The sequence below is a fragment of the Myxocyprinus asiaticus genome, chromosome 12 (genome assembly GCF_019703515.2).
Source record: "Myxocyprinus asiaticus isolate MX2 ecotype Aquarium Trade chromosome 12, UBuf_Myxa_2, whole genome shotgun sequence".
NCBI lineage: Eukaryota > Metazoa > Chordata > Actinopteri > Cypriniformes > Catostomidae > Myxocyprinus > Myxocyprinus asiaticus.
In genome coordinates, this window is record NC_059355.1 from 22,053,879 (window position 1) to 22,080,691 (window position 26,813).

At 42.8% G+C, this 26,813-nt stretch overlaps 1 protein-coding gene across 4 annotated transcripts in view; it reads left to right on the plus strand.

Moving 5' to 3' along the window:
• Positions 1-26,813, plus strand: part of LOC127449630 (transforming growth factor beta receptor type 3-like) — a 228,145-nt gene that overhangs the window by 52,590 nt on the left and 148,742 nt on the right. For all 4 annotated transcript variants that reach the window (XM_051713153.1, XM_051713152.1, XM_051713154.1 and 1 more), the window contains one exon: positions 23,692-23,879. In XM_051713153.1, coding sequence (XP_051569113.1) covers positions 23,692-23,879 — 188 coding nt within the window. The remainder of the gene's footprint in view (positions 1-23,691; positions 23,880-26,813) is intronic.

Here is a 26,813-nt window from a genome sequence, read left to right on the forward strand (position 1 = left end):
TCAGCTGACTGCAGGGGCTCAAAGGGGGCTCCCTGTAGACCCTGAAGAACTACAGAGAGGTCCCATGAGGGAATAAGGTGCAGCCTGGAGGGATTCAACCTCCTGGTGCCTCTCAGGAACCCGATGATCAGGTCGTGCTTCCCTAAGGACTTACCGTCCACTGTGTTGTGCCGCTATAGCGGCTACATACACCTTCAAGGTGGAGGGGGACAGCTGCCCCTCCAACCTCTCCTGCAGGAAGGAAAGCACTGACCCGACTGCGCATCTCTGGGGGTCTTCGCATCGGGAAGAACACCACTTAGCGAACAGACGCCACTTCAAGGCATACAGGCGCCTCATAGAGGGAGCCCTAGCCTGAGTGATCGTGTCTACCACCACGGGTGGTAGGCCACATAAGTCTTCCGCGTCCCATCCAGGGGCCAGACATGGAGATTCCAGAGGTCTGGTCGCTGGTGCCAGATGGTGCCCCATCCCTGAGAAAGAAGGTCCTTCCTCAGGTGAATTCGCCAGGGGGGGGGGGGGCTGTTGCGAGGAGTGTGAGGTCTGAGAACCACGTCTGGGTGGGCCAGTAGGGTGCTACCAGGACGACCTGCTCCTCGTCCTCCCTGACCTTGCACAGGGTCTGTGCAAGTAGGCTCACTGGGGGAAACGCATATTTGCATAGTCCAGGGGGCCAGCTGAGTGCCAGCACGTCTATACCGAGAGGTGCCTTGGTCAGGGCATACCAGAGCGGGCAGTGGGAGGATTCTTGGGAAGCGAACAGGTCTACCTGTGCCTGCCCGAATCGACTCCAAATCAGCTGGACCACCTGAGGGTGGAGTCTCCACTCACCCCTGAGGGTAACCTGTCATGACAGCGCGTCCGCTGCAGTGTTGAGGTCACCCGGGATGTGAGTGGCTCACAGTGACTTGAGGTGCTGCTGACTCCAGAGGAGGAGATGGCGGGCGAGTTGTGACATACAACGGGAGCGTAAACTGCCTTGACGGTTGATGTATGCCACCGTTGCTGTGTTGTCTGTCCAAACTAACACATGCTTGCCCTGGATCAATGGCCGAAACCTCCGCAGGGTGAGCAGAATTGCCAACAACTCGAGGCAGTTGATGTGCCAACGTAGCCGCGGGCCCATCCAGGAGCCTGCCCGTAGAAATGTGAGGTCGGTCCAAGGGCTGAAGAGGCGGTGACAGACAGGCGTGATGGCCACGCGATGTGTCCCGCGGTGCGCATCTCGGGACTCGAGTCTGGAGCCAGTGTTGAAGCGGTCTCATATGCATCAATCCGAGCGGAGTGGCCACCGCTGAGGATGCCATATGCCCCTGGAGCCTCTGAAACAGTTTCAGTGGAACCGCTGTCTTCTGTCTGAACGAATTCAAACAGGTCAGCACCGACTGTGCGTGCTCATTTGTGAGGCGCACCGTCATCGAGACTGAGTCCAACTCCAAGCCGAGAAAAGAGATGCTCTGAACTGGGAGGAGCTTGCTCTTTTCCCAGTTGACCCAAAGCCCTAGTCGGCTGAGGTGCGAGAGCACCAGGTCCCTGTGCACACACAACACATCCCGAGAGTGAGCTAGGATTTGCCAGTCGTCGAGATAGTTGAGGATGCGAATGTCCACTTCCCTTGGGGCAAGGGCTGCCTCTGTGACCTTCGTGAAGATGCGAGGGGACAAGGACAGGCCGAAAGGGAGGACCTTTTATTGATACGCCCGACCCTCGGTCTGTGTCGAGGTAGAATCAAGACATGGAAGTACGTGTCCTTCAGGTCTACCGCCGTGAACCAATATTGATGCTGGACGCTCCTTAGAATGCGTTTTTGCGTCAGCATCTTGAACGGGAGTCTGTTTAAAGCCCAGTTCAGTACTCGCAGGTCCAAGATTGGCCACAACCCACCGCCGTTTTTCGGTACGATGAAGTAGGGGCTGTAAAACCCCTTCTTCATCTTGGCTGGAGGGACAGGCTCTATAGCACCCTTCCGTAGGAGGGTAGCGATTTCTGTGTGCAAGGTAGCGGCGTTATCGCCCTTCACCGAGGTGAAATGGATGCCGCTGAACCTGGGTGGATGCCTGCCGATCTGAATCGCATAGCCGAGTTGGACGGTCCGGACCAGCCATTGCGACGGGTTGGAAAACGCAAGCCACACGTCCAAGCTCCGGGCGAAAGGGACCAAGAGGACAATCTCATCGGACGTACCGGCGGGTGGGTCCTCGCAGTGGGGCGGAGCCTGAGGTGCCACGTCATGCCGTGGCCATGCTGAGTTCAGGGACATTGAAGCACTTACCTGGCTCCTCGTGACCACCCCCAGAACAGCCTGGGATGGAGGAGGTAGAGGCTTGTCCTCGTGACTCTTGGAGACTGTCACATCGGGGCGGATTTGTGCCACAGCTGGGCGCGCAGGGGCGGGGAGACCGCCGCTGGAGCGCCAAACCTGCCGAAATGGAATGGTGGACGGTGGTTGTGATGACGGCCGTGCGCATCGGGTATGTGACCCAGGGAACAAGGAGACCGCTCTTTTGCAGAACTGGAGCAACCTGGCGAAATTAAATGAAAACAAAAGATTCTCCTCCCAGCCCTCCACTGGGGGATTGAGTGGTCTGCTTACCAGCTCCAGAGCAGCGGGTTTCCTCGTCCCTGGGTCGCCAGTCTCAGGGGCACTTCAAAGCCTTTCTCAGGTTCTTGGCAGCTGGCCGCGAGACGGGTGGCGTCTGCTTCCTGCGGTGGGCTCCACGCCGGGTCCGGGCTGCTGGGGCGGACGGGGTGCGGGATCTTGAGCCGTGCCGGGGCAGGATGTGTTGGATAGCTTCCGTCTGCTGCTTCACCGCTGAGAACTGCTGGACAGAGTCCTCGACGGTGTCACCGAACAGGCCAACCTGAGAAATGGGGGTGCCAAGGAGCCGTGCCTTGTCAGCCTCTCCCATCTCGACCAGGTTGAGCCAAAGATGGCGCTCCTGGACCACCAAGGTGGACATCGCCCGCCCGAGAGACATTTACATTTATGCATTTGGCAGACGCTTTTATCCAAAGCGACTTACAGTGCCCTGATTACAGGGACAATCCCCCTGGAGCAACCTGGAGTTAAGTGCCTTGCTCAAGGACAGAATGGTGGTGGCTGTGGGGATTGAACCAACAACCTTCCGCTTATCAGTTCAGTGCTTTAGTCCACTACACCACCACCACTCCTCGAGAGACCTCGCCGTGACCTTCGTTGCCCGGAGGGCGAGGGCGGTCGGCGAGCTCAGTTCCTGCATCAATCCCGGGGCGGAACTTCCCTCGTGCAGTTTCTTTAGTACCATGGCTTGATAGACTTGCAGGAGAGCTATGGCGTGCAGGGCGGAGGCGGCTTGTCCAGCGGCACCGTAGGCCTTGGCCGTCAGGGACGATGTAAACCTACAGGCCCTGGATGGGAGCTTCGGGCACCCACGCAGGTGGTGGTGCTCTGCGGGCATAGGTGCACTGCGATCACCTTATCCACCGGGGGGATCACTGAATACCCATTGGCCACCCCTCCATCGAGGGTAGTGAGGGCAGGGGAGCTAAAAGATCGGGACCAGGCAGTAAAAGGTGCCTCCCACGACCTTGTCAGCTCCTCGTACACTTCTGGGAAGAAAGGAACTGGGGCAGAGCGTGGCTGTGAGCTGCGCCGCGGGTCCAGGAACCAATCATCGAGCCGCAACGGTTCAGGGGAGAGCGGAGGGTTCCACTCTAGCCCGACGCTCGCGGCTGCCCGGGAAAGCATGTCCGTCATCTCCGCGTCAGCCTGTGACTGTGCGACCGTACCCGAGGAGGGAAGCCCAGCTGAGGCTTCCGCGTCCGGCTGGACGAGCCCGCTCTCCGATGCTGCGCTGAGAGCTTATCACATTCGTGGGCTCCGAACAAGAGGTCGAACTCGCCATGAGACGAGCCGGCGGACTCATCCGGAAGCCCGATTGGGGCAGACGAGCGTGCTGGGGAATGGGAGGTCCGTGGTGGGATACCTGGCGGAGGTGGTCCCATTGAGGTTCCCAAATCGCACCCAGTGCTAGCCGCGCTGGCCTCATACCTGTAGGTAGAAGGACCAAGGCGGGGAGCCGCTGGGGTGGCTTGCTTTCTTACGAAGGCAAGCCGTGACCTCAACTTGCCATGGTCATGTTCTCGCAATGAGTACATGACCCATCCACGAACGCTGTCTCCGCATGGGTAGCGCCCAGACACGAAAGACAGCGATCGTGACCATCAGAAGATGAGAGATAAAGACTGCAACCAGGAATAACACACAAACGGAAAGGCATCTTTAAAAAGGTGTTCCGTGTGTGCCGCTCTTTTAGAGAAATATACTCTTTTTTTTTAGAATATACTCTTTTATTTCTGCCAAAGTGCCCAGGGGCATTCTCTGCAGTGCACCAGTGCAGAGGGGGAGAAGCTGCTGAAATGCGCCGTCAGATCCAGCAGAGGTGAATGAACAGCCGTGAGAATTCAGCTCAGTGAGCATCGACCGTTTGGCTCAGAAGAGAAAATCTGAATGAGTGGTTGCATACCAGCTCCTTTTATACCTGTATGTTCAGGGGAGTGGTATGCAAATACCACTCACCAATTCTCATTTGCCTTTTTTCAAAGACCAGAGGTGTTTCGGGCTCCCAAGAGTGATCCCTAGTGTCACTACATCGACATAACTTCGAGTGAGTGACAGATAGGGAACTAGCTATACACAGGCCCAACAATATGCAAAAATGATTAACATGACAGATTAAAAAAGGGAAAATTTACAATTAGTTAATGCATATAAAACAGCAGAAGTGTGATTTACTAGTCTTACAAATGAAACAAACACTGGTCCCAGTATTAGCCATATTACCTAGTGACAAATGAATTTGCACCAAAATAATGTAAAGTTTGCTTGGAAAAGATATGGAAGGCATTTTCTCTTCCCTTTTAAAAGTTAAAAAGCCTATGTATTTTGCTATCCTACCGATACACAATTATATGGTTAGTTGCATTTTATTATTTGCATTTTGCATTTAGTTTTTCCTTGCTGTTGATGATCAGACAGACCTGTGATAGATGTATGATTCTAACATCAGTGTCCAAGAGCTGTTACACACACAAGAGGCACTGGATAAAATATTACAAATCAATACATCTGCCTGTGTTCTTGTGTTTGCATGTTAGCTATGCTGTCTGCACTATATCTATACCTGTAATGTGTATGTTGATGTATGACTATGCATACATTCCTGTGTGGAATTCTTTATATGTGCGTGTGTTTCAGCAGTAAAGGTGAACTGTATGTTACGGCAAGGTGAACATTAAAGCTGGTCCTGCACATATGGAGCCACTGTCTTCCTGTCTTTTGAGAGGTGTCTTCCCCTCTTTTCTTCTCCTGTCCTCTGGGAAATGGCCTTGTCATCCTTCACTTCAAAGACCATTGATTTATATATGCCTTAAGGGTTATATTAAAAGAGAGAGAGAGACTGGGAGAAAGAGAGATGGGGATAGAAAGTTCGAGAGAGAGAGAGAGAGAGAGAGATTGAATTGTACCTCTGCAAACCTTCAGTGGTCCCTCTAGACTTGTAACGGCAGTCATGAATTTTACTATTTGACCTTACCGTCTCTTCCCCTCTCTTTCCGCTTGCCTGAGAAATGAAAGATGTGTCCCCTTCAAAACATGCTGGAACATCTGAAACTCTGTTCAATGCCACAATTTTTTTTTTCTTTTTTTTCCCCAGATGCTGATTTATGACCCTCCACGTACAAAAATACACCTAGTAACACATTCGGACATGACACAAAGGATTACGCAGTCTGAAGGATTAAGATTTAAGGATTTAGTCCCCAGTTCCTGTTGTCTCCATTATGGGCCCAATATCAGTTGGTTGCGTCTCAAAATTGAGTATGCTGCCTATCCATGTAACATTTTTGGGCATCAAATGCCCATTTTTGACACAGTGCCTAGTTCCTTAAATTGTAGCCAAGGTATGCTACCCTTTGAGAAATCTCATCTAGGCCAAAAGTTGATCAAGGCAACATGGCATGCATGATGAATAAGGCAGTCTCATAATGCTTTGCGACAAGCTCATACTAACAAAAAGTACCATGGTATTACCATGTTTTTTGGTAATACCATTACAAAAGTATGTGTTTTGGTAATACAAAGTAAGTCCATGATACCATGTCCAACAAACAAAGTTAAGTCATGGTACAATGTTAGGGAGGGTTTGGGGTCCAAAATATAAAGTATAACCTCCAGGAACATATTGGTAAACACTATATTAAAGTGTCAACTTGTTAGCTTAGCCACATGCTAACATTAAAATCAACCCTAAGCATTGGTCGAGTCTTTTGTGTGGTTCAACAGATGTACACTCTTTGTTTGCAGTGCGTGAGTCTATACTAACAAAGCTGTCTGTGAAAAAGCATCCAAAAATGAACATTTTGTCATTATTTACATACTTAAAGGGATTATTCACCCAAAGATTAAAATTCTCTCATCATTTACTCACCCTCATGGCATCCCAGACGAGTAAGACTTTCTTTCGTCTGTTGAACACAAGCAAAGATTTTTAGAAGAATATCTCAGCTCTGTATAATGCAAGTGAATGGTGAAAAGAAATCAGAAGGTCCAAAATGCACATAAAGGCAGCATAAAAGGAATCCATACAACTCCAGTGGTTAAATCCATGTCTTCTGAAGTGATATGATAGGTGTTACTGAGAAACAGATCAATATTTAAGTCCTTTTGACTGTAAATCTACACTTTCACTTCCACATTCTGACACCTACTGGTCGGGGCTGGTCAAAGGTGGAGATTTATTGTAAAAAATGCCTTAAATATTGATCTGTTTCTTACCCACTGTCATATCGCTTCTGAAGACATGGATTTAACCACTGGAGTCTTATGAATTACTTTATGCTGCCTTTATGTCCTTTTTGGACTGTCTGAGTTCTGATCGCCATTCACTTGCATTGTGAGGACCAACAGCACAGAGATATTCTTTTAAAAACCTTCTTTTGTGTTCTGCAGATGAAGGAAAGTCATACACATCTGGGATGGCATGAGGGTGAGTAAATGAAGAGAGAATTTTCATTTTTGGGTGAACTATCCCTATAATCTCTTCTGGTCATTAATGTTTTTAAACCACAATCTCTTGCCATGAGTTTAGTTATTGTTTAAAGCTAACCACTTAGCTAAACATTCAAAGAGCCTCTTCTGGCTGTCGATAGGCCAACATGCAGTTATCTGGAAGTGAGTTCTGATTTCAGACTTTTCACACTGATGGTAAAGTTTATGACTTCTAATAGCAAGTATCTCCCTCTTCCTCTCTCTTCTTTTATCCATCCTTCCCTCCCTCTGTCTTCACCTCCATTCTGACTGTTTCATAGCTCCTCAATAGCATTATGTGAATCCATGTTTTATTCAGAGTCAGATGAACTGAACTCCTTCTATCCCCTATGAAAGAGTCTATTGGCTTCCTGTAATTGTGGCCTCTGGCTGGAATGGGAGAGAGTTACAGTAGGATAAGCAGCACAGGTCTAGTGATTGTACAGAATAGCAGAATATTGTGTTCATTGAAAGAGCTCGGTGCAGCCTCACGGAGCCTGGGAATTGCATGGAACAGGAAAGAGGCAAAGAGTTCAGAGGATTGACCTAATCCCACATCTATATGAAAACAAAGATCTGTTTCCTTATGGTTTATATAGATAGAGTCCACCATGTTGAATCTGTGACCCCTCTGAGAGTATATCCGCCTCAGATACCATTTATTATCATGAGGCCTGACTTATGGTGGTTTAGTTTAATTAAAAAAAAAATTTATTGGCTTTGCTGCATGTTATCAGGTTTCAGGTTTTTAAATAACCTACATAGTTACATAAAACATGGTTTGGACATTGTTTTTGTTCAATGTGTGTCTGAAAATACAGTTGATGTATTGAAAGTATGCATAAAACAGCATTTGCAACCTTTTCTATTTCCGTAATGTGATGTATTTCTGAGAGAAACAGGATATTCAATGAGAGAAATGTAGGGCTGGGCTTGTTTTTGTCCATTAGGTAATTGATTGGAGCATGAAAAAGGGTCTCAATCGGTGTGTTTATATGCACGATATTACACTGATTATGGTTAATAAGCTGATAGTGTGTAAGGTCATGTAAACGGCTTAAGGTTTTCCTTAATCTGGTTAAGGTCAAAAACATCTTAAGCATAAACCGGTTGGCACACATAGATTTTTGCCCATTGCCCCAGTTTCATACTGCATGTAAATGTCTTTACGAGAGTTCTTACCAGATGATCCAATGTGGCAAATGTTGTGCGCATAACTGTATACGTTTTGCCATCAAAAGCAGAGAATAATCTGATGATTTTAAGTCTTATATAAATGCGTTTTTCTTGTGTTATCTGATGTTTTGATTAAGCTGATTTTTAGTGGTTGATAGCAGATTGGTGTGCATGTAAATGTAACTGGTCTTGCTCGACTCGCTCTGAGAGGGATTTGAACCGGCATGGGAGGTGGGCGGCTAACGAGGAGGCTAAAGGCCACAGCCTCTAGTGTCAGTCGCTAGTGTGCCTCTTGAGGCCAGGGGAGTGAAGTTTACAGACACTGCACAGTTATCACGTTCCAGCTGGCTCCAGTTACACTCACCCCCCTAACCCTCACTTCCATCTGGGTCAACGGCACCATTGTAACCAGTCCTGCTCGATCTGCTCTGAGCGGGATTCAAACTGGCGTCTGCCGGCATGGGAGGCGGGCGTGCTAACGAGTAGGCTAAAGGCTACAGCCCCTAGCATCAGTCACTAGTGTGCATCTTGAGGCCAGGGGAGTGAGGCTTACACATACTGCACAGCTATCATGTACCAGCTTGCTACTGATACACTCACCCCCCTAAACCTCTCTCCCATCCGGGCTACGGCACCACTGTAACCGGTCCTGCTCGACCCGCTCCGAGCGGGATTCAAACAGAGTTCCTTAAGAGGAGGCTTAAGGCTTCAGCCTCTAGTGTCAGTCCCTAGTGCGCCCCTTGAGGTCAGTGGAGTGAGGTTTACACACACTACACAGCTATCATGTACCAGCTGGCTCCAGTTACATAAACACACTCACTGAAAAGTGGTTGAAGGGGTGGGGTTGAAAAAGAAGAGGGCCTGATGACTTCATTCAAAAAGGAATGTTGTTTCAGAGTTTACTTTGGAACAAGATATTACATTTTTATGAAATGTTACGAACACATTATTTTATTTGGAATAATGTGTGCTGCTGAATCTTTATAAAAATATCATAATTAGAACAGAAAGAAAGTAAAATAGGATCAATTTCGACGAAATGATAACTTGACCTTTTCACATCCGAGATGCTGATAATCAATCAAAAACACTTGTAGTTTTGGGTGCATTGAGTAAGAGGGTTTGTATGCTTCTCTGCAGAAACATTATATCAGATTTGTTTTTAGCTGGCAATGAGGGATTGACATCGCTTCCTGTGCCCAGCTCCAACCTCTTGGCCTATTATCAAAAGTGTCTAGGAATGAAGTGTTATTCTTGGAAGTGACTGTTTTTAACTTCATTTTAAGTGGGCACTTTAGAAGTAATTTGAGTACCGTCAGTGCCACAAATGTTCTTGTTTTGAAATTCGATAAGAGCATTTCCTGCCCTGTGACCTTTTTAACCCTTAACCGTGCTTCTCTTACATACTAAATTCAATACAGTCTCTGAGAAACAATTTCTGCTGTTGCTTCTGAATCAATTACCGTGCTCAAATGCTGCGGTTTGAGATGACCCTCTGTTATTTTACCTTGAAGATTTAATCTGCGTGAAAGTAGAAATAGTTCTCAGAAATGCCGTGGCCATAAAAGCAAACTGTGGTGAATATTAGAAATGAAGTGAGAGAGGAGGAGGGTGCAAGAATCCCTCTCAGCTCTCTGCTGTCTGTTAAAGCTCTCCTGAGCAACAGAAATGTGTTTTTGAGCTGCATCAGGTGCAGGAGCTCTTCTTTAAATGTTTCTCACTTTCTCCCACTCAGTGAGCACTTTCAATGGTTTCTGTGTTGTACAGTGTGGGAGCTCACACAGGCGGTCCCATGTAAAGCAGTGGAAAGTCATGCATCGACGCTTCCCACTGCATGAGCTTAGCAGAGTGGCACACACGTGCACGTGCTTGTGTGTACTGCACACACACAATCTCACTTTTGTGCACACACCAGGGATGACTAGTCGGTCAAAAAATAAATAAAAAAATAAAAAAATAAATAGACTAATCAACCACACAACCTCATACAATCAGCCCATAGCTAGTCGGTTCTTTGGCAACTAGTCGACCATTGTGACCTTCCTGAGCACACACATTACCACACATTATCATATATATTCTTTTAAATTTTCTGTGCCATCCTCTTGTTTAGTCAGAAAAGTGTGGTTGGCTTTTTTGATCTCGCCCACAACCTGCCATTCAGGTCATTCAGTTTCCACTTGTGAGCTATGGACAGTCTGTTTGTATTTCCCAACTTGAGAATTTGTGACAGGATATGTGTATGTGGTTTCTTTGTACAGAGTTGCAGGTGCAATATTTTTGCAAGTATGCAAGATAATAACGATGGTGAAGATTGAAATGAATTTACTGTAAATGGCTAGGGAGCTGTGTGCATGTGTGTGTGTGTGTGGTGTAGACCCAGTTACAGTTGTGATGTGGGTTTCTCACTCAGCATCAATGAAAGAGGTGCATATGGCGAAAGTAACACACTTTTCTCTGCAAGGCAACAGAGGCTTTCACAGGTAGTCAAGATATCCTTTTTTTGAAGTATAGTATGTGCTTACCATGTGCATACCATGGTTCATTGGTGGTAATACCATGGTAGTTTGATAAAAACAATGGTATTGAATTTAAATATTGAAAAGCATGGTATTTACTTTGTACTCCAAGATTCCATGGTATTATGCACAAACCCAAGGCATTCATTTCTGGTTAATGCTTTTAAAACTAGAATAGGCATATGTAAGAATTACAGATTGTTTACAGTTTATTTTTATTCTGATTTTTGCTCCTATTGCATATGCTAGATAGTTTAGTCTCTCTGAAATTAATTCACATATTCCAAAATATCATAAAAAATCTGTCTGGAATGCAGGTTTTTATTCAACAATTTTCTGTCTTTGTCTGCTGCATTTTTAGCTAGTGTATTTTTTTTTTTTTTTTTCATGAAGTGGCTGGTCTTTGTGGGGAGAAGAATTTTAATGTTAAGTCTGCTGTACAGGATCTGCAAACTGTCTGCTTGGAGACAGGTGAACTCTCTCCCTGAGAATGACGGCAAGCAATGATCTCCTGTGGGAACGAGTGCTCGGGTCTCTTGCTGCAGGATCAGGATTAGGCCTACTTACCGTACGGGCAGTCAGATGCCCACAGAGCGATTTCAGAAACCCCAAAGGCTTTAAGAAACGCTCGCAGGAATACAGGATATATATTACCACATATCTCTCAAAGATTCAGGCCTCTCTCGTTCCCAATGAAATATGCTAATAAAGAAATTTTTTTTTGTGAAACAATGTCAAATACACTAAACCATGTTACAAAAAAAACTATTTTTAAGTTTGATATTGTTTCTTGAAAAGTATAGGGATGGGTCTGATGGGATGGGTTGACTATTGGTCTGTCAGTCACTCTTAAGGGGCTTCCACATGACTTATGCTGGCGTTGCCCAACAAATTAAAGTCTATGGAGTGAATTGTCAGCTCCAGCATTACCCCAGGTGCTGTGGCACTTAAGATTCAATCAATTTCAACATCGACCCCATTGCCGCTGACCTTTTGAAGTGACAGACAATGATTGCTGGACAGTTCAGATGATATAGCATTATGTGGGCTGTGTCAGCGCTAAAATCAAAACAACACGTTCCCTGGAGCCCTTTCATTTGGAGGTCAAAGTGGCACTTGAAAAAAAAAAGCCCCTTAGTCAGGTAGACTAGTGAGTTCATCAAAAAACAAACAAACAAACAAACAACAACAACAAAAAAACTTTTATTTGTAAATATTTTTTAAGGGAATGGATGAATTTAGAGACACAACTTTAGTTTTGGCCTGCTGAAAGTGTAACCCTTTTCAAGATGTTGCATCTCTACACCCATGCCCTTTTAAGCACCACCACTACAGCCATCAAAGCACCATTTTTGTAATGAATTTACAGTCTTCAACAATAAATTTTAGGATAAGTTCTGTCAGACTTCAAATTGCCTGCTGCACTTTTCACTAGGCCTTCCGCAACTATTAAATAACTGTCTGATCCTGGTTATTTGATTAAACTGTAGTTATTTGAGATCACCACGATTATTGTGCACTTTAAATTCCAGTCACATTTTCCAAATAGGGGAATGAATGGCTTGTTTGAGTGTCTCATTCAATCGAACATCGAGTGTCTGCGCAGGTTCGCGCCAATCTCCAGCAAAAAAATATTAACAAGGATTTTAGTGAACGAGGATTTTAGCTTTACTTGAATTTAATGATTGTGGGTTCATACACAAAGTGTTAATGACACGCAGTGACAGAGGAGCCCTGTGTCATGCCCGCTTACTCTATTTCTAAAGAGATGATTGAATTAAGAAACACTGAATCTCAAATGTCTTTCTTCATGTGAAATAAGAGCTTGTGGGTTTAATTGGAGAGCCTTAAAGTAACTAGTGAAAGTGTTTTACTATTGCATAGTACTTGTGTCATTTTTGTGTCACATTTTTTAAGTCTTTTAAATATGAATTAATGACTTCTTAAGGTTTATGAAGCACACATACACCTATGATAAAAATGTGACAATTTATATGTCAATTAGAGGTATGCAATCCGACCAGGGCCTGTCGTGACCCGAGAACCCAACGGGTTTCGGGCCGGGTTCGGGTCAGTTTTTCAAGTAGGACTTCGGGTTCAGGTCGGATTCAGATTTGTAATTAATGAAAAAATAAACAAGCTGTAACAGCTCACAAACAGAAGGGAAGAAGAACACAGGGAAGCAGGTTTTTCCAGGCTCAGGTAGGACTTTTATTCGGCCACTTCAATGCTTTACAACTTCACAAACTCGTCAGCTTCACAGGCACGTAGACTTAAACTCATTAGCTTCATAGGGACTAGTAACTTAAACACAGTTTCAGCTTCACAAACATAGCAGATTAAACGTAGCAGCTTCAGGAGCACTGTGGCCTTCCTTGTGCCAGACTCTCTCTCTCTCTCTGCTGGTGGCGTGGCTGCTTACATACTGCTCTCCCCATGCTCACTGGAATTAGAGACAGGTGTTACACATAATCAAGCTCAGGTGCAATCGCCCTTACCACTTTCTCTCTTTCCGGATGGACGCTCGACCACGACCCCGCTGCCACATATCCCCACCGCCCGACTCAGGCCAGGGAGACATCCGGCCTGTCTACCACTCCCCCCCATTTCTGGAAAGGAAGTTGGCGACAGCCATCTGCGCTCCCGGTCTGTGGACCACCTTGAACTTAAACGGCTGAAGAGCCAGATACCAACGGGTGATCCACGCGTTGGTATCCTTCATGCGGTGGAGCCATTGGAGTGGGGCGTGATCCGAGCAGAGGGTGAAGGCCCGCCCCAACAGGTAGTACCGGAGAGTGAGGACCGCCCAATTGATGGCGAAACACTCCTTCTCTAGAGTGCTGTACTTAGTCTCCCTAAGCGTGGCTGCTTATATGCCGCTCTCCCCATGGTTACTGGAATTAGAGACAGGTGTTACACATAATCTGTCTCAGGTGCAAGCGCCCTTTACCGCATTCTCTCTCTCCGGACGGACGCTCAACCACACCCCAACTGCCACACAGGCGTACCGGACTTGTTTCGCACACGTGCTCTCACTCACAGACACGCGCGAAGTTAGGGGCCATTCACACTGAACGTGTTTTTGCGTGTGTCTGTTCTGTTTTCCCATTGTTTTCTTATGTAAACACATGATGGATGAATGTCTTTGACATTTGCACCGCGTCTCGCTTTTTCTTCAGCATCTTGCACAGGACTGGCACATTTTAAACACCAAGTCAAGTTAAAAAGAACTTTCAAAAACGCATGTTGAGACACCTGCACTCTGTTTCATTCTTTGCGCTGTGTCTAGATTGTTTTTAGCACAGTTGTCACAAAGATTCAACAATCTGAACAAGTTCAGGCTGCATAGAGGGGACTGTTGCATTGTTTCATTTTATTCCAGATTGTTCTGCACCATGTGAAGTTTCAGCAAATAAATGGTTATTCAATGCTTTTTTCCTTTCTGCTCTAGTGTACTAAGGGGCTTCTGTGCTTTGTTAAAACTGTGTATGTTTACTGTTTCAGTACTGTTACGAATGTTACCTATATGCTTACATAAAATACAACCTATTGCAACAGTACTTGCTAGGCGAAGAAATTAGATAATAAGCAAGGTTCGGTCGTGTTCGGGCTTATAATCTGATGGTATCGTTTGGGCCGGATAGGGTCGGGCCACATGGTCTCGGGTATGGGTCGGGTTCAGGTTCCATTTTAAGACCTGTGCAGACCTCTAATGTCAATTAATCGTCATAATCAAGAGCCCTAAAACAGACAATTAATCGTCATAATCACAATTATTTGTTTGACAATTAGCTGTCAGACAAATTCTGACGTCAGCCAAATTAGCTGTCAGCCGTCAGCCAAATTCCATTCTGACCTCATCATGGTTTTAAATGAGTAGCCTACATGTCCAAAAATGGTATTACCGTGATATTTTTCTGTAAGTGATTAGTCTATTAGTTTAAACAAAAACCAAACTGGGTATGCCTGAATCAGACTGCTCCTTTAGTTAATGGCAGTATTCTATAAAAGATGTATTACATTTCTATCACTAAGAACAACGCGACCGCTCCCATTATTAATAATAAAGCTGTCTACACTGCAGGTGTTTGCCATGTGATGTCAGAAATGCAGTAGCAATCGAGTATTAATCTATTGATGAACGTACAACACAATACATGGAGTGGACATTTCATCTGACCTGTGTTGGTTTGCATTTATATTTCTGCATTGGTGTGTCTGCGTGGTTCCATGAGTACACAGCCAAAATGTATTAAATTATTGTAGCATCAAAAATTTATCATGTTGAAATGTATGTAATCATGTTGAAATTTAGTTACCTATTATTTATTATTCATGTTGCCTGCATTGCAGACAGAAAGAAATGAGGAAATTACTATATGCTTGCTCTTGAGTCGCTTAAATAATAATAAACGTTTTGGCATACTTTTGACGTTCTGTGCTGAAAAAGACATCATCAAAATAATTAATAATTACTTGCCTCAACACAAAATGGGTGTTGTTTTAAAGACTTTATAATGCATACAGCCAATATAACCAACTCTTACCAGGTGCTTTTTAATTTGCTGACAAATTAGAAGTGTTCCATTTCCATAACTTATGAAATATGATTATTTACTGTGCAGAAACTGTCAAACATACAGTCAAATCATTGTGCCGATCGGAACGTTTTTGAGTAGAAAACAACACATTATTTCACTCACATATTAAATTAATATCAAGTAATGGTCTGGAGAAAAAAGCTTTTAGAGTGGATATGCTGTAAACAGATATATTCTATCACGTTTCGCTTGTAACTTCATGAAACACAAACAGAATAAAAAAACAGCTGATGCTCCGTGATGCCACTTCGATGCTCAGTGGAGAATTCAAAACAACATTTTTGCTCTCACAAAGGGCACTGCTGCAGGAGGGGACACCACTCGAAAGCTTGTTCCAAACGAAAGTGAGAAAATGTTCCCTTCAGAGTACCCACTTCAAGGGCTCTGCACCTCAGAGTGAGTAGGACATAGGGAGGATCACTTGCGATTAGAGTCTGCCCCCGATCTGCTGTAGCGCACGCTGTTAAAGGCACCTACGCTTAATTTTCTTTAATACGCCCACGATTTACAAAGAAACCTCATAATAACACATTATTACGGTTATTGTGAGATTATTACGAGATTTACATTTTGTTTTTTTTAACCATTTTAATTTAATTATTAAAATGTCTGCTTTTTTTCTGGACAACCAGAAGTGCACCTTTAGATTTGTGAATTAAAGGGGCTCCTGCTGGTCCCGATCTGTGCACGTCAGAGCTCAAAGGGCAGAGCTGGCAGAATAAGTAATCAGATGACAGATCAGAGGTTGATCTGAAGTGATGGGCTTTTGAAGCAGAGTTCTTTAAGGTGGGAGAGAGTTGGGCTGTTTTCAAGTCTTCAGGCCTTCTGAACTGAACAACGGTTTCTCTCATTCCTGTATTTCTGTGGGCATCCAGCCTGGAGTGAGCAGAGAGCCACAGACCCCACACAGCTGCTGGATAGGACCAGTCTGTCCTCTGTGTGCTGGAAGAGAGAACACATACACAGAGAGCGATGTGAAGAGATGAAAAACACCTCTTCACATGTATAGTATATAGGAGAAGAGAGACGACAACCTTGGTGACAGTGATGATGAGAAAGATGCGTTCAGGCCATGGTGACTTGAATACTTTTTGAGGTTTTTTTTTCTCTTTTTGCCCTGTGAGGCCTCAGGTTGTTTTTCCAGATGTGCGAGAAAAGTTCATTTGGTCCACTAGGGAGACTTAAAGTATTGTAATGAAATGTATTTATTTTAAATGCGGCTTGAGGATGTGTTTAATAACTTTTTTTTCTATCTTACGTTCAACTGAAAGCTTCTTTTTTTCAGGAGGAAATCATGGGCAATATACATATTTCACTCACCAGCAGATATTTTCTGTAATAAATATTTAATGTTTTATAGTTCTCAAAACGATTACTATTTTTCCAGATAATTTGAAAGAATAATCTTACCTCATCAATTTTGCATAAAACTCTCCCCCAGATGACCAATTTTTTAAAACAAATTTCCACCTTGAAACAACCACCATTGAAAATTAATGTATTGGAAGCATTTATGATCATTCCTTTTCCTGATTGCATTTTTAACGGGACATCCTTTGGTCAAAAACATTATTTTGCTCAGTATGGGAACACACTTTTGTTTATAGCCCCTGATTTCAATTCCATTTTTCTTGCCGAATAATACAACAAATGCTCGGCTTCCCTCTATTATTCTCCAAGTCATCCATATTTTCTTTCCCAAAGCACTTTGTCTCTGGGTCCTTTTTGACGTAAGCAGTTAAATAAAGAAACAACATGGCTGCCCAATAAGAGCTGTAATCTTTTGGCCGTCTTCCAAACTCTGGCTGGCTGGTGCTTGTTATTCCTCTGTTCACTCTAAAAAGGAAAAAGTGAGTTTGAGTGATCTCAGACGTTGGAGAGGGATGGAGGCGAGATGCCATCAGTTAGACGCTAGGAGGAAGAGCTATTGAAGTCACACATGTACCCCCAAACAAGGGTTTGCCATTAGGACTGTTAACCTCTTTGTATGTGATTCTAAAACCTTTGATTCTTCTGCTATTTCTTCTCCCAGAATGGCTATTCCCATTAGGGCACATCAAAGTGCACTTTCCTTGAGTAACGAGGCTGACGTCAAAGGCTGCGAGACCAATAGTGACTGTTGAAAGGATAAAATAGAAATCCAGAGGTCACTGAGCCCTAAATGCAGCTGTTTATGTCATCACAACAAATACATAGGAAGTCTTAGGAAGGAACACTTTATTTGTTATCAAACAGCCAGAGTTACAAAACTCTCTGTCTACCTGAATACATACATTCGACAGTTTGAAGAGTTGAATCTCTCTCGTACTCTCTCTTACATACACTATAATGATTTCCAAATGTTTTTCTGATCATTATCACAGTACGGTTGTGTGTTTATCACGGTGGAGCTGAAATGTGAGTGGCGAGTGGTGTATTTTTTTTTTCTGTGGACACAAAGAGAGAAAGAGAGACCTTCAGGAGAGCTTAACCTCAAGCTCTCTCACAGGAGATTACATACTCAGGAAAAGATTTTGTGTTTGCATGTATCACTAAGTGCGGTTGAGGAATGTGTGCACTGAAGTTAGTATTTGTCAAAAACCATTCATTTCACAATCAGTCAATCACCTCCAAGTAGTGTCGACTATACAGAGGGTTGGCGGGCTGTTTCCCTGCAGCAATTCCACAGCTAATTCAGTTACTGTAGATATGCTTAAAGTGTATGGTACAATGGGGCTAAAGGCACACCTTAAGGAAAATTAGCTTTTGTTTGGTAACAAAGTGTATCAAGATTCAAGAAATACATTTATTTTATTGAATACTGAAGGAGCAACATGTGAAGAAAAAAAATACTTTTCTTTTTTTTTTTTTTTTAAAGGTGGCGAGGGGGCATTTGACCCCACACCTGGTGTAAAAGGCCCCAAGGGGGGTTACATTGATATAGTGTAGATACTGGGCAATAGTAATAGGGCATAATTTGTCAACTAATGTGAAAACTTTTGAGACAGCAAGATGCTTTTTTGAGTAACAAATTAAGATAATGCTTATTCAAAATAACCACTTCAGAAAAGGGTGCATAATTTCTTGTTTATTTCAATCACATTTGACATTTCATTACATCTCAAGTATTCTATAAACAAATGAGTCTCCACTGCGATTGGATCAGTCAGTGTGAGCCCATTTTGAACATTCTTCATAATAAATCTTTTCCACCCACTTAAGAAAAATAATGTTTTATAGGGGGCATTAGCCTCTGCAACAGAGGGATTTTTTTTTACCCCAAATACTATCCTTTCACTTATTGGACAGTTGTTGAAATTTTGTTTATACAATCACCTTAAACAAAATTGTAAAAAAAAAATATTTAGCCTCAAAATAAATGTGATAATTTCCAGTATATTCATAAACTACTTAAATCTGCAAGATTTAAAAAAATGATTAAATATTAGATCAAATTGCCTCAAAATCAACCTTTAGACATTACATGCAATGATCTCATGGATCAGGAAAATGTATATTTATTTGCATTGTATAGTGACAAACAGGTGTTTAGGAAAGTGGTATTGGAGTATTTAGTGTTTTGGGAGAAAATAAAATCAAAGGAGCCTTTTACCCTGAGGAGTCTTTAGCCCTGTTGTACCCTATAGGTCTTGTCTGTAATTCTAAGATTATAAAGGAACTGAGAATATAGTACTGTCTTAGCCTCATATTGTTTGCTAATGTAGATACAGCTTGTAAAATCTGACAGTTCTAATTTGATTGGCTGGTCACTGAGCAACTTCTAGTTGGCTTCACACAACAGGTGTGCTCGACTTGAACTGCGCCTTGCCTTACTGACCGGCGAAATTTGCCTGTTGCAGTCCATAGAGGAGTTGAAAAGAGAGCCATCATGCCAGACACTTTACGCTTCTCGTCGTGTGCTGAACCTACATCAGTCACTGCAGATTGCGCGGTGTTGCTTTCTTTATTGCAGATGAAGTGGAATTCTGATAGACAGAGGTTTGAATTTTACATACAAAATCCAGAAATACACATAAAGTTTATGTGCTGCGTAGTACTTTGTCTGCTGTGTGTACAAGAAGAAAGTCCAATAAAAGCCTGCATTATTTTTATACCAATAGAGGAGTCAGTGTTTTTTAATCATTTTGAATTGTTTTTATGAATAAACATGATATTACAATGATAAACATGATATAAACATGAAGTACTGTTATAAGGACACAGATTTGTGAGAGTTTAGCGGAACAGAAGGTTTCAGAATCAACACCTTGGTAATGGCATACTACCATACTACGCATACTAGTGATATAGTAGAAGTAGTAAGAGTAGTATTTGTAGTATGCCATTGCAAACTCAGCCCATGAAAAACACGTCAGCTCTGTCATCGGAGAGATCTGTCCGATCGTGAATAAGCTGTCATCTTCAGAGCTTGTGCAGCCGCTTTGGAGCAACTGGAGCATACGTCAGGTTGACGTGGCGGTGGCTGTGTCTAAAGTTGGACAATATTTCGAACCAACATGCACTCTTCAAGTTAGACGCGAACACACCTAAAATCTACACACATTTTCTACTGATTTCTATAATTTCGAGAAATAAACGTTTCACTTTTGTTGCATAATTTGGCATAATTACAGCAATCAATTGGAAATGAAACCCAATACAAATATTCTGATATATCTGATATTTCTCTTTCTTCAAACATCACAAACATCAAGTCTCATATTTTATCTTAAGCATGCTCTTCACTGGCCCTTTTGTCAACTTTTTTAGCAAGTATACTAACTAACAAAAATAAAAATAAATATTAGGAGCAAAATTGTTTGGTTTTGTGTGGTTAAAATTACACCAAAACTGTGGGACAGTTGTCATTTTTCTATAATTGATAGAAATAATTTGAAATGGTTGATGTTTATTTCACTTTTTGTTTAAATTGTCATACAGTTGTAGTTTTAAACATGTAATAAATTGATTTTCTTTATAATTGATTTTCATAGTTTACTATTGAAAGTCTAGGTGTGGGACAAGGCTTCAACTATCTATACAAAAAAGGCATTTGAAAAGTACCAAAAATAAACGATGAAGGCATGGTAACTGTCAGTTTTAATGTGACCTTCATATAGCAAAAAAAAAAAAAAAGTTCAAATCTGTTAGTTTTAATAAAATAATTAAAATAAATGAAATAAAAATATTCCCCTTTGTTGAATATATCTTTGTTTTTTTTCCACATTTGTTGTTGACATCAGCTCAGGTTGTGCTGAGCACTAGTGGCTGATGGGTATACTGTATGCACAATCATCCCATGATCCTTTGGTCTCTTTTGGCAGGAGTGAGAAAATCAGCACCACACACACACACACACACACACACACACACACATACACAAAGTTGTTTTTATATCATTGTGTGGGGACTCTTCTTAGACTTCCATGCATTTTATGGATTTTATACAGATCTAACGATAATTTCTATCCCCTAAACCTACCCCTAAACCTGACACTCACAGAAACCTTTTTGCATTTTTACATTTTCTAAAAAACATAGTTTAGTATGTTTAATAAGCCATTTACCTCGTGGGGACCGCTGGCTGGGCCCCACAGGGTAGGTGATCTCAGGTTTTACCATCCTTGTGGGGACATTCGGTCCCCACAATGTAGTATAAACCTGTATTTAAAGTTGACCTTAAGCTGGAAGGTGCACTGCTTATTAAAACACAACCTAAACATAAGCATATCAAACAACCTGCAGTGAACTGGACCAGATAAGTCTTGTGACCATTAAAAACTGCAATCAAACCTACTGACATTCATTTCAATGCAAGTGCCAAGAGGGTCATGTTTAACATTCATCACCAATGGCTGAACAGTGCAAGCGCACGGTCATTAGCTGCTGTTTTCTTCACACAAAGCTTTTTTTTTTTGCTCCTTATTATTCCATGATCTCCCTCTGTGTTGTATTTCAAGGTCATGGCTCGGAACATGTGCCTGTTGCGACTCTATGGTACAAACACTTGACTGCAACACCCCTGTTTCTGTGGCAACAGCCCCACTGACCACCTCAAATGTGGGCCAATTAGAGGAGCCTCAAAGACAGGAGGGCACTAACGTGTGAAGCCTTATTTTTCTTTCTGAAAGTGATTAAGACAGGGTAAATCATCCCATTTAAGGAGAGAGAGAGAAGGTTGTAAAGACTAAGACTAAGAGGATATTTAAGAGAACAGATGGGTTTGAGGAGCCTTGATAATGAGCAGGAAGTGTGCTGTGAAGAATTAATAAGGATTAAAGGATAAGTTCATCAAAACATTACAATTCTGTCATCAATCACTCACCCTCATTTTATGTTGCCATGGCATAACATGACTGTTTCATAATGAAGTTCTAAACTAAATAAATTATCCCTATGTTTGCCTTTGTGCTGAACACAACAGTCACATTTATAACATACTATCAGGTATTTTTTATGTAACATTAACTAGAGACATTAGTGCATGCTTAGGTTTAAGGGACTGAGATCACTGTTTTGAGGTCAAGTTAATTAAGTCAGTGAAATCATTAACTAAAAAAAATGAGGGTTTGGGTAAGAGCACTGAAACAATTTGAATACTGCAGAGAAAGATTCTAATGGAATTGTCTCTCCTTTATCTATTCTGTGTTATGACCTTTCAGATTGCCCTCAGTTGCGTAATGGCTAAGCCTTATCGATTAATGACAACAGAAATGACTATGTTCAGGCATGAAACTTTGAATGGTGCAGACTGATAGGTCCTTTGAATTTTTTATCTGTTAGCTAATTAGCTCACTCACATATGTTATGTCAAGCCAATCGGCTCAGATGTTGTAAGCTGATAGGTCATTTGACGTGCAATCGGGTAGCCAGTCAACTTTCGTACTCTCTCTTTACCTAACATTCGGCCAAGTAGGCCCATGCACACATAGAAATTTAGTTCATTAGCATCATGTCATTCAGCCAAGCAGACCAAGGCCAACCTGGTCTCACAGAATGAATGTTACTCTATATAAATTTTTGCAAACTGACTTTTACGTGCCGCTTTCTACGTTTCGCTGCAGTTTTCTGATGGAATTAACACTAGGCGCTACAACAACTGTGCATTTTATTCTTTGTCACACAAATCATGAGTACAATTGCTGATACCTGTATGCCTTTATAAAAACGTATTTGTCACTTTATTACTCACCCCCAGCTATGTCATAATATCAAAACACTTTTACTTTAACGCATGATTTGAAAAACAATCCATTTTAACACTTGTATTACAGACCTACCTACATATATACACTTATTCCTATACCATTAGCTTGCTTGGTAGCTCACCTGATAGAGCGTCGACGACTGCAGTTTGAATCCAGAAAAAGGTGCACGAAAGTGAAATTGGCATTGAAGCGACACATAATGATTTGATTGCTTCATTAAATGTGTTTTTTGTTTTTTTCATTTCGAATTTGCATTTTAAAAAACTATTGGTGAGGTTTAGGGTAATTTTTTAAAGTTAGGGAGGTACTTTTTACTTATTAAAACCTCCGTCTAAAATTTAACTTAGAAACTTTGTCATTTCGCTCAGTCTCGGTTTCACCCACTGGACATTTAACTTGGAAACTGCTACTGTAATGAAGCATGTAATTTGAGTTTTGCAAAAACATTGCAGTGCTCACTTAAATTTCATGAGACCAGGCTGCCAAAGCACATCTAGCTTGCTCAGTGCACATGGCTCTTTGGTGCAGCAGAAGTATACAAGTCTTGGTGGTAGATCTGCTTGTTTGGGGGGTTGTGTTTTGTGTTTTGCGTATGTGCAGCATCCATAATTTGTTGGGGGATTGTAGTTATGTCTAATTGTGCAAGAGTATGTCATAAATGCTTGATGCAGCATGTCTTGTTGTTCTAATTGTGCAGCAGCATCAGCATGTCTGTGTGTATGTTCTAATAGCAGCAAGTCACCGTACTTGCTCTGCAGCAGCAGCAGCAGCGTAATAGATCTAGTTGGAAAAGACCAATATCATATCAATATGTCATACCCACATTCACATGCTAAATCTTTCAAGAGAGTTGTCATGACTAAACTTCAATAAGAAAACATAGCTTTTGTTTTCATTCGTACAGAGTTGCTGAGGGTTTTTATCATATCTGGGTTGCAGATAGCCATATGGGGTGCTTTCAGCTTGTGTGGATTTGAAATGACTTCGCAGGGTTCAATGCACTAGCCAGTTTACATTCCACTGATAAGCATTGAGCTGTGACACACTTTAGTGCCAACACTAAAGCAACAGCTTTTTTTTAGAATAATAGGGCTGAATAAGTTTATTTTGAATGTTCACATCGTGTTTTGCATTATTTGCAGGTCCATTGTCTCGGAGCCCTTGTGAACTGCTGCCAGTTGGGGTGGGTCACCCAGTTCAGGCCATGCTAAAGAGTTTCACTGCCATGTCAGGCTGTGCTAGTCGAGGAACTACCAGCCTCTCTCAGGAAGTACACGTCATCAACCTACGAAGGAGTCATGCACGAGGAGATGGAGAGGAACCAGCAGAGGTGAGATTCCTTTACCACTTGGCCTATTCTATCCTTTTGAGAACAACAAACAATAACAAAGATGGTAACCTAAAGGATATTGAGGATACTTCATTTTAATTCAGTGAGCCTAACAGCTGAAACTTGGCCATATTTAAATTTTTTATGAATTGTCGGTACACTGGGACACACCTCATAAAGGAGGACTGTCTGGAACATCTGGTCACCCCAGTAAACAGCCAACATCTCTGTCATAAAGCCCTGTCAACCTAAGATGTGTCATAATTAAGCAATATAGCTGCAAGCAGCGATGATGGGCCCAAGCACCATGGGTGCATTTCCACCCGGTGGCTTTTGGAAAACAATGCAAGGCGGACACATGCATTTTGCATTTGACATTATTCTAAACAATTTTGAAGCAATTTGGGTAAATCTAAGAGGACTATTTTAAAGTTGGTTGTAAGAGCCACACTTCCTGCTGCCAGGTGGTGGTGCTATGACCGTGACCCAAAATAGTCACATCCATGTGATTACCCTCCAAGACAAAACATACATCTTAATTTTTAGCTAAATCACACATTGCACACAGAACATATGAGGCACTTCCTGTTTCCCATTTTTCGCCATTAATGTAATGCCTCGCCATGGCAACTCCATTCGATATATAAAAAAATCTGTTCAAAATTTAGCATCTTAAATGTTTTGGCATAATGTTGTCTAAATGTGGTGACAGTCTCATGAATCCCCTAGGAGGAGTATTTAAAAGTTCAGAGACTGCAATATTCAAAAAATCCAAAATGTCTGACTTCCTGTTGGGCAGAGCTAATAACTATAATAATGAAAGTTATCCGGCTTGATGAGAACTATAAATGTACCAATTTTGGTGATTCTAGGTGAAAATGAAAATGGGGGTGCTAGAGAGGCCGTCTTACACGCCAGTTTTAAAGGGGGCACTACAGAGCCCCACTACACACCCATGCATGAACTTTTTCCCAGCTGTAATGGCTAATAACTCTGATGTGTGTGCAAAATTTCATGAAATTTTAAGCATGCCATGTGCCTGAAAAATACCTAAATATAAGAAGAAATTAATAATAACAATTAATGTGTTGCCATGGCAACACTGTTTAAGATATCAAATATCCCTTGACAATTTTACATCAGAAGTGTCTTGACATTATTCTAAAGAATTTTGAAGCAATTTATGGAAACATAAGAGGGTTATTTCAAAGTCTGTTAAAAGTGCCATACTTCCTACTGCCAGTTGGTGACGCTATGACCGTGTCCCATAATAGCTGCATCCATGTAATCAGCCCCCATTAACAAACATACAGCTGAATTTTCATCAATCACACAATGCACACAGAAGATATAAGGCACTTCCTGTTTCCCATTTTTCTCCATAAAAGTATTGCTTTGCCATGGCGACACATTCAAAATATGGCATCATGAATTCTCTAGGAGGAGTGTTTAAAAGTTCAAAGCCTGCGAGGATCAGAAAATCAAAAATGGCTGACTTCCTGTTGGGTATAGCTAATCACTGTGAGTATGAAAGTTGTTCGGCTTGATGAGAACTATATGTGTACCAATTTTGGTGACTGTAGGTGAAAATGGGTGTGCTACAGAGCCCCCCTTGCATGCCCATTTTCAAGGGGGTGCTACAGAGTCCCCCTGCATGCCGTCCCTCCTGCAACTTTGCCCAGCCCTAATGGCCAAAGACTCTGATGTGTGTGCACAATTTCAAGAGTTTTCACGCATGTTCATTACCCCAAAAGCACCGAAAACCCTGAAAAGAATAATAATAATAATAAATATAGCTGCTAGAAGCGATGACAGGCCCAAGCACCATGGGTCCATTTCCACCCGGTGGGTTTCGGAAAACAATGCATGATGGACACGTTGCAACTTGAGGTCTCGTGTAGATAGCCAGACTCTCTGGCCAGGTTGATAGTTGGGGTAGGGCGTGCATGGTACATACTGTTTGGTTGGAGGGCATTCAGATGGTGCAGGGTCTTTTTGTTGGGCTCTTTGGATCTCTTCCATGATGTCCCAGCTTATGGGTGCGATGATAACAGAAGGTGGGAGTATAGATTCATTTTGAGGTATGTTGTGAAGGGGATCATAATGACGGGAGAGAGCATCAGCTTTGGAGTTCTTACTGCCAGCGCGGTAGGTGACTGTGAATTGGAACCTTGTGAAGAAAAGTGACCATCGGGCTTGTCGTGGATTCAGATGTTTTGCTCCCTTGATGTATTCGAGGTTCTTATGGTCGGTGATTACTTGGAATGGATGGACAGAACCTTCAAGCCAGTGGCGCCACTCTTCTAGCACAGACTTCATGGAGAGTAGTTCTTTGTTTCCAACATCATAGTTCCTTTCAGCTGAGTTCAGTTTACAGGAAAAGAAAGCACAAGGGTAAAATTTTCCAGGGTTACAGTGGCATTGAGAGAGAACCGCCCCATGCCGCAGTCTGAGGCATCCACTTCCACAATGAATGGTTGGCTAGGATCTGGGTGCTTGAGAATGGGGGTGGTCGTGAAACTTGTCTTGAGGGTGTCGAAGGCTTTTTGAACAGAGTCACTCCATGGTAGCTTGGATGGTTTTCCTTTGAGCAAAGACGTTAAGGGGGCAGAGATGAGACTGTAGTTGCGGATAAACCTCCTGTAGAAGTTCGTAAAACCCAGGAAATGTTGTAGCTCATTAACAGTGTTGGGTCTTGGCCACTCCGTGACTGCCTTGATTTTGGAGTCATCCATCTCAACACCTCTATGGCTGTTGATATACCCTAAGAACATTGTATGGGTAACATGTAACTCACATTTCTCTGCTTTCACGTAGAGTTGGTGTTTCAGCAGGCGGGAGAGGACCAATTTAACGTCTTTGATGTTTTGTGCTTTATCTTAGGAGTATATGAGTATGTCGTCAATGTAGGCGATGACACATCTGTTGAGGAGG